This window comes from Gymnodraco acuticeps, unplaced genomic scaffold, assembly GCF_902827175.1.
Source record: "Gymnodraco acuticeps unplaced genomic scaffold, fGymAcu1.1, whole genome shotgun sequence".
Taxonomy (NCBI): Eukaryota; Metazoa; Chordata; class Actinopteri; order Perciformes; family Bathydraconidae; genus Gymnodraco; species Gymnodraco acuticeps.
The window spans coordinates 12,318-21,185 of NW_022992208.1; the positions used below are offsets into that span (position 1 = coordinate 12,318).

Consider the following 8,868-nt stretch of genomic DNA (forward strand, 5'->3'; position numbering starts at 1 on the left):
ATTTTATTTTAAGTCACATATCCACCACACACACACACACATACACACACACACACACACACACACACACACACACACACACACACACACACACACACACACACTGAATACATTTATAATATCCCAGTGCAGCTATAATTTAAAGTAAGGAAAGTACCATCTCCTAACCTAAAGGGATTGTCCTCATATCCTCTAACTTTGTGAGAAATATATTGTGTATAAACGTTATAGGTATTGAGAAAAATCCTCTCCACAGGTGACCAAATTCACAAGTCTGATCTGTGAATAAAGGACAGTCTACGTATACACAGAAATAATCATCACACAAAATAAAACAACGAGGATGAGGAAACTGTTATTTGAACATTTGTGGAAATAGTGTTAGTCTATAGCCATCAGCCAATCAGAAGAAAGATTTTTGCCTGAGCAGATTTCGTAACCTAAAACATACATAGCATTGTGAAGCCATAATAAATGGCTTCAAATAAAGGTACCCAGCTGGCTTGGTTAACCCCAGGCCATAAGAGCACATAATAGGTAAACAATTGAGTTGGATGTTTTGTTTTTGAAGTGTAGCCAATACAGCAGTACCGTCTGAGCACTATTTGCTTTGATATGTGAAAAACATATAAATAGTGTTTATAACAATAAAAACTCTTTGTCCCTGGGAACTTTCATTGTTTTTCATTTCCTTTCAGCGCCTCGCCTCCAACAGCAACAACCAAAGTCAGAAAGTCTCTTCAACTTAAATAAAAAGTGTAGCCTGCCACACATACAGTATAGAAGAATTAGAGGAGAAAACTTGATGGAAAAAAAGACAAATAGTTCCTGTTTAGATTTGTATCGCTACCTTGTACAACATATGCTTTTGAATAATCATCCCAGTTATTTTCATCCTTATATTTTTATATCATTTATGGTTAAATATGGGAACAGTTGTCACTTTTTGGGCTGAACATCATGACATCAAAAACAATAGTTGTAAAGGATAAATAGCACAGTTCATCTGATAATCCGGGAGAGTAAACCTCGGTCAGGTTTCAGATTGGAGAGGCACGGATTACTCTCTGCCCATCACATCTGTCACAGGAACTGCGATGTACTATAATTGCCCTTTTGACATTCACAATATTAGCCTTTAAATAAGACATGTGAGTAATGTGCATATGAAAGGATTGTGTATCTATGATGCCATCCTTCATGTATTTCTTTAGATAATACTTGATTTTGTGTGTAATACAGTATAGAATATTTTAGTTTTTTTTTAATAGAATCTCTTTCCATCCACTAACTTCAGTTACTTAAGACTTTAGATAAACATCATCATCATTAAGAGTTATTAAGAACTGCTACGGCAGAACAAAGTACCTACAATTTTCATTTTCCAAATGCATTGGTGCTAATTCTATGGAACACCCAAATATTTGTCTTGGATGAACAACAAATGTAACAAAGGGTGATGCATGATGTTGGTGCTGTTCCGGAAAATTAGGCTCTGATGTATGAGTAGCCTATTTCAAAACGTCCTGCCCATCTGTGGGCAATGACCTTGTTTAAAGCAGGATAGTCCTTTCACTCCCTTAGTGAGTGTGCATGTGTGTGTTTTGTGCTGCTTGAGTGTGTGTCTACAAGACAGTGAGGGGCAGAGGGAGGCAGGCACGCCCAAATGATGGTGTTGAATGACGCCCGTCTGTTGCTTCTTCAGTATTTCGGTGTGTCCTGAGATTGGTGGAGGACGGGATATGGTACCCAGGGCTGGCGCGCCATGGGCGGGTGGATGGCTTGTTTATAAACCCAGATCTCTCCTCGTGGGCGGGAACAGCAACAGTAGAGAGTGAAAGCGGAGGGAAAGAGTGAGAGAGACGGTGGAGGAGAAGAGGCTGTGGTGGCAGCTGTGGCTGACCGGGGATCGCGGAGGGGGCGAGGCGGCCGCCCCTGAATGCCTCTTCAACCGCGCATGGACGACCACCTTAGCCTCCTGCAATCACCCCCGCTGAGCGTTACCAACAACCGGGGCGACAATCTGGTGAACCACGGATACACCGAGACAGAGACCGACGTGATGACGGTGGTGGCGTGTGATAACATGCTGGAAGAGTCGGCGGCTCTCACGGGCCACCTCTCTCTGGACCGATATGAACCGGATCATGAATGCTGCGAGAGGGTGGTCATCAACATCTCGGGGTTACGCTTCGAGACCCAGCTAAAGACTCTCTCTCAGTTTCCAGAGACACTTCTGGGAGACCCCAAGAAGAGGATGAGGTACTTTGATCCTCTCAGAAACGAGTACTTTTTTGATCGAAATCGACCCAGCTTTGACGCTATACTTTATTACTATCAGTCTGGCGGGCGCATCAGGAGACCCGTTAATGTGCCCATTGACATTTTCTCTGAGGAGATCCGCTTCTATGAGCTGGGTGAGGAGGCTATGGAGAAGTTCAGGGAGGATGAGGGCTTCATAAAGGAGGAGGAGCGACCGTTGCCAGAAAATGAATTCCAAAGACATGTGTGGCTGCTTTTTGAATACCCAGAGAGCTCGGGTCCCGCGCGGGGCATAGCGATAGTGTCTGTCCTGGTTATTCTCATCTCCATTGTCATCTTCTGCTTAGAGACACTGCCGGAGTTCAGGGACGACCACAGGGATCCGATCACTATTGCACCTGCGATTAATGGCACACTTCCGTATTTCACCAGCCCATTCTCTGACCCTTTCTTTGTTGTGGAGACGTTGTGTATTATTTGGTTCTCATTCGAGCTGCTGGTGCGCTTCTTTGCGTGCCCTAGTAAAGCCATTTTCTCAAAAAACATCATGAATATTATTGACATTGTGGCCATCATTCCCTATTTCATCACTCTGGGCACAGAGCTGGCAGAGAGACAAGGAAACGGACAGCAGGCCATGTCATTAACCATTCTGCGCGTAATTAGGCTTGTTCGGGTGTTTCGCATCTTCAAACTCTCGCGTCACTCCAAAGGGCTCCAGATTTTAGGACAGACTCTGAAGGCCAGTATGCGTGAGCTGGGCCTGCTCATCTTCTTCTTGTTCATCGGTGTCATCCTCTTCTCAAGTGCTGTCTATTTTGCTGAAACAGACGACCCAGATTCAGGGTTCAGCAGCATTCCAGACGCATTCTGGTGGGCTGTTGTCACCATGACTACCGTGGGCTACGGGGACATGCACCCCGTGACCATCGGGGGGAAGATCGTGGGGTCTCTCTGTGCCATCGCTGGTGTGTTGACCATTGCTCTGCCCGTGCCTGTCATTGTCTCCAACTTTAACTACTTTTACCACAGAGAGAGGGAAGGGGAAGAGCAGGCACAGTACCTGCACGTGGGCAGCTGCCAGCCCCTCGCGGACACAGAGGAGCTGAGGAAGTCTCGCTCCTCTTCCTCACTCAGCAAGAGCGAGTATATGGTGATAGAAGAGCACGGGATCAACAACACGTTCAAACAGCAGCCAAACTTCCTCACCACCACGCAATACAACTCGGAAAACTGTGTGAATATAAACAAAAAGATTTTCACCGACGTGTAGCCAATTATTGAGTCATAGCTCTGAACGCAGGAAGGGGTAGTGTGTAAACACACAGCTGTTTCTGTCGCTATGCTACAGCGCTGAGGAAGCAGTGGTAGATCAGATGAATAAACAAAGGAATAATGAGGGAGGGGAAGCAAAATCCTGTCAGTTCAGAGACGCTGCTTTGTGCTCCATTCACAAAATCTGTCCTTTTCATTTCGGTGATGAGGATTCACAAATCAGTTTTACTTTCGCGCTTGGAGATAAATAACTCATTTAAAATAGTAGGCTAGGTCTAGTATTCTTCGGTGAGTTAGGGAATTGACCTGTTGTGCATTGTGAAATTGCATCATGTGCATATATCATCACAACAGCCTATTAGAAGCTTTATAACTGAAAGATGAGTAAAAATGTATGGTAGGCTACTCGAAGAGCACTCACATTGTAGCCTATTGACATACGTGTTATGAGTCGTGATTCGTCAGTCATAGCCTATAATATTCAGAATCATTTAAATATGTGTCTGAGTGTTTTAACACATGTAATGTCACAGTTTTGCATATTATCTAAATTAGACCGTTCTGTGAGATGACTTAGGCCTAATTGTACGTTAAAGTCTAGTCAAAATGTTACTGTTAAAAAAAATCCCTTATCCTTTCATATGAACTGTCACGGTGTGATATAAACACAGGGGCCGCCTGCTTTCAGTCACGGTGCAGGACACACTGAGAGTGGATAAACACAGCACACACGTACACGTCAAAGATGGAGCGTGCTTCTCTTCGGATGCCTCAAATATAGTGATGCAGTCGCCATGGAGACATTCGTTTCCTCGGTAACCCCAGTCACCGTTGCCATGGCACCCTTGTTTCCACAGAAACCTTCCAGATGGCTTGCAATCTATATCAGAGATTGTTATCAAAAAAGCTTGTATTGAGTCTCTAATAAGACATTAGCCTACGATTTGCGTGCGTAAAATACGAGCCCCAAAATACCGAGCATTGACGCACGAAGCAAATTTGGAGAACAACGTCTGTTCACACATTTTGCCACTATTAACTGGGTCCCGAAATGAACCAGGCACCGCTTGGAGACGTGCTAAACCGGAAGATGTGGAAGGGGAGGCAGCGCGTGAGGAATTATGAATGAACTGGGAGCACGTTGTGTCTGGCTGTCCTGAGTGCGCTACTGCAGGCGCTCAGCAGATGCTGCTGTTCTCCCACTGATAAACATGGTAAGTTCTGAACACTGTCACTCAGGCCCTGGCCTCTTTATGAACCCTCCCTTTACATTTAGTCATAAAACCAGTTTGTTTTACTGTGTGGGTTTAATGGGAATGTCAATACATTTAGGTTAGTTCAATATAAAGAGTGTTACCTTAATGACATTTAATCCCAGTAAAAGCATAATCAAAGCAAGAGGTGGTTGGTTTTTTGTCTATGCTCTTATTCATGCAGCAAACATTGCATACATGTTTAAACCTTTACTGGCCTTAGTGTGTGGGTTTTCCTATGTTCTGTAATGGGGCAGATGCTCCTGCAGTGCGCCCAGGTTGTCTTTAACCTTCAGATGACTGAATAAGGGCACCAACAGCATGCCCACCCAACCTGTCTCAGTGCTGCCCCCTGGTGGCTATCATCTCCTTAAAGAACAGGTGGCTCACCTGATGTCTCTGACAACATTTGCCAGTGATGTCAAAAAGATTCAGAGGTAACATAACCATGAGATATCTCACAACAAGAGCAAATTGAGAGCTGCCATTTAACAACATTGTTAAATGCATTGAATCTCACTCTCATGCTTATAAACATGTGTTTATATATTGAAGTGTGTGAAAAAAAACATTTAAAATTATTGTTAGTAGTAAAGCCTCTACCTTGCCTTTTTTCCTGTACCCAATTCCTATCTTTGGAACTGCTGCCCTGCTACCCTGCAGATTTATGTTCACTGTCACCCCTGACTGTGATTACTCTCTCTCAAAAAGAGATGGGATGAGAGGGAAATATAACATGTTAAAAAGGCAGGATGGGGAATCTATCAGCCATGTTCTGAATCTATTGAGTGTGACTCTGTGTGCACTTGAATGTGTTCTTGTGAGCATGCGTGTGGTAGTTGACTATTATACCTCAACACTCATGGCTGAGTGATAATTAGGGCATTCTCATTAGTTGGCTTACCCTAAAGGCAAAGTGAGAGGTCCCACAGAAAGAAACACCACGTCATAGATTATTGCTTTCCGTTTTAACCCCTGACCTTGACTTCATACATTTTCAGTGAAACCCTCTGTGTTGGTCATCAGTTAAATTGCCTGCTCATTTCTCAAATCAAATAAAAGATCCAGAGAGGAGAATCACTGATTTATTGATTGTAAGCAAACTATATTTTGGAAGATATAGCTGCTTGTTTATAATCTATTTGGATTGGTCAGTCTGGAAGCTAATCTTATGAGCCTGGCGAGGATGAATTATCGAGAAAAGAACGCACATAAAAAAGAACGGTAACATGCACTTTTGTCTTTTAAATTCCTATTCTGTCAAGCTCAGATGATGTGCAACATTGCAGCTCACTAGTGTTTCACAATTGTTTCTGTCCAGATCCCTTATTACATATCCTAACATCGGCTCCTCTTTCTTTATCTTTACTAAAATGTAGGCATTTGGTTGATGGTCTTGTACAGGATGAATTGCAGTGTGTCATGTCTGATTAACTCCAAGACTGTAATGCTGTCAGTGGTGGCACTGAAATGTTGCCCTTGTCAAAATGGTCTCGCTCACATAAAATGTGCCCTCTTCACCTCCCTTCTCCTCTCCTTATGATCTGACACTGTTTACACTTTGAGTTGTGCATGAGGGGTAAGGAGACAGCAGGGATAAGAGCAGCATCCTTGCATTGTTAATAAGATCACCAAACTATATGTGATGGGTCTGGTTACTCTGTGTGGCTCTAACAATTTAGTCTTCTCTCCTCCCCATTCTCCTCTTCCTCCTCTCTCTCTTTCTCTCTCAGGTGAAAGTAGCTACATTTTTCTGCACAGACCTCCTGGAAACCCTGACGACCCCAATTATACTGCCTCCCATTTAGGTAAACAGACTTGATTTGATAAGAAGAGTAAATATGACATTAGTGAACTTTACCTAACATTCACTGCTAACGATTTAGAATGGTGTTCTCTGTTTAGAGCTGTATAGATTACCCATTAACCTGCAGTGACCTTTTTTTCTCTATAGGGGCGCAATGACTCTGGTCCTCCTGATGAGCCAGATTAGCCAAAGCGAAGAGTTGAGACAGAACTCCCACTGGATCAATATTTCTTCCCCTACCCTCTTCCTGACTGGTGTCCTTAAACCCAGACCGGGTGCCTACCAGTTCTCCCCTTCCAGTGGTACACCACTCAATCCAAAATGCAATTGCTAGAATGACACAAAAAAAACTGACATATAATGTATTCCACATACAGTTTTGTAGCTGCAGTATTCTGACTGCTTTTCTTCTGGATTTGACACACTGTGAGTGGATCGATCACGCCGTCAAAATGGATTCAGGCAGCGAGAGAATTCAGCTGGATCTGTTTTATGGACTCTGGCATTTCTCTATACTGCTTTCCATATAAAATTCAGAAGGACGGGTTTAGGAAAAAGCCCGCAATATGGCAAAGAACATCTAATTCCTGGATTTAACGCAGATTTCTACCCATTGATGTTTTAAGGTAATGATATTCATTATGGACAATAACTGAAAAACAGATTTAGCTTCAAGTCAAAAGTGGCTAAAACTGAGGCCGACCGTGATTTGCTGATATGAAACTGTGATACAAATCAAAGACTGTTAGCCATATGCCTTTTGTTAATCTGTGTGCTCTGTATTGCAGATGATACAAATTGTATCTGTATTTGTAAGTGATACAAACACCTATGTATGTGTGCTGGTTGCAGCTATTCCCCTATCCTATACACATGGAGAACAATACAGAAGCATATATATACATACATGCACATACATGTATACACGTACCTATGAATGGCTCTGTTTTATCCCAGAGTGCACTGATATTTTGGGATGGGGCAGAATAACGCCAGTGGAAGGTTGTGGATGCCAGTATTTGTTCTGTGCTATTCTGTGCCGTCTTAAACATGACCCATATAAAGAGATATCAGTAGTACTGTCATTATTTGCAAGGAGATTCTTTATTAATTAATGAGAAAATTGAACTGGGAAAATATCTTTATAAACCGTAATTCCTAGTATTTGTGTGGTTTTGATGATATCATGATTAGAGACATTTGAACCAGCATTACCCTGTCTGTGTTGATGTTTCTGTAGAATTAATCCTCTTCTATAATTCACTTTGGTATGGTTTAGTATAAGCTACATATTTAATTTGGATTTCATTATTTAACAGGATGAAGGGCAAATAAGGGCAGACCAAAAACATCAAATAGTTTGCAGTAGGACACTAGAACAAGTGCTTCTCAAAGTGTGGTCCGTGGACCACTGGTGGTCCGTGAGCGCCCCCTAGTGGTCCGTGAGTATATTGGTACAATTTCACATTTTAAATAAATTAATAAATTAAAGTTTTACGCACTCTCGTGGGAATATCTCCGCAATGGAGCGAGCTTAAGTTTCACTTTATTCATAAAACCAGTTTGCGATTGTATGATATAGCCCAGCGCAACACCTTCATCACACATGTTGCCACTTTTTTGTACCATTTTCAGGCGATTTGTAATCTGTTCAAGAAAAACGATGTGATTTTGGATATTTGTGGGGTTAGGTGGTCCGCGAGTGTTTTTTTATTGGTTATGTGGTCCTTGGTATGAAAGAGTTTGAGAAACACTGAGTAATAGCAGTGCTTACAATATAGAATGTGATTCTGTGTGTGATTATAAATTGCTTTAATCATTCAATGTTGCTCTAATGTCCTAGATTTATAGGGGTATTAGCATCCATAAATATGTTGACAGACAAAACAAAATGGTTTATTGTCATCATACTCTTTTAGTATAGTGAACAGGGTTTGGTGTGTAGCCCTTGAGCAGCTATCTCGTGCAACACAGGTTGGGGTTGTACTAAACAGCTGTGATGGTGCCAAACAGAACATATCCTATTTGTAAACACAACTGAAATAGAAGTATGATAATAAAAGTACAAGCAACTATGCTCTTGACACCATTTTTGCAACCTCAGCCATTTTAAAATGTGCATGGAAAAGAGATGATTGCTTTTATAGCACAATATTGCAAAACATTTGGCTTTTCCCTGAACTGCACAGCTGAACCATAATGAGAATTGAACTGTGTGTGAGTCCAGTGGAAAACTTCATATCATCTCTGTGCCGCAGGAGGTAAATATTA

At 42.2% G+C, this 8,868-nt stretch overlaps 1 protein-coding gene across 3 annotated transcripts; it reads left to right on the forward strand.

The window, feature by feature from the left end:
- Positions 1-1,680: 1,680 nt before the first annotated feature.
- Positions 1,681-7,665, forward strand: LOC117539603 (potassium voltage-gated channel subfamily A member 3-like). Of its 3 annotated transcripts, XM_034205832.1 has the most exons (4): positions 1,681-4,751; positions 5,060-5,227; positions 6,524-6,598; positions 6,745-7,665. In XM_034205832.1, exon 1 carries the CDS (start codon positions 1,940-1,942, stop codon positions 3,533-3,535), a length of 1,596 nt encoding a protein of 531 aa, XP_034061723.1. In that variant the 5' UTR covers positions 1,681-1,939; the 3' UTR covers positions 3,536-4,751; positions 5,060-5,227; positions 6,524-6,598; positions 6,745-7,665. The 3 variants fall into 3 exon arrangements, with proteins under 3 accessions (XP_034061723.1, XP_034061722.1, XP_034061721.1); XM_034205831.1 differs by having other exon boundaries at positions 1,681-5,227; XM_034205830.1 differs by lacking the exon at positions 5,060-5,227.
- Positions 7,666-8,868: the final 1,203 nt, after the last annotated feature.

What these genes read in the sequence shown, in the direction of transcription:
- LOC117539603 (XM_034205831.1), top strand. Translation starts at nt 1,940, where the DNA reads ATGCCTCTTCAACCGCGCATGGACGACCACCTTAGCCTCCTGCAATCA.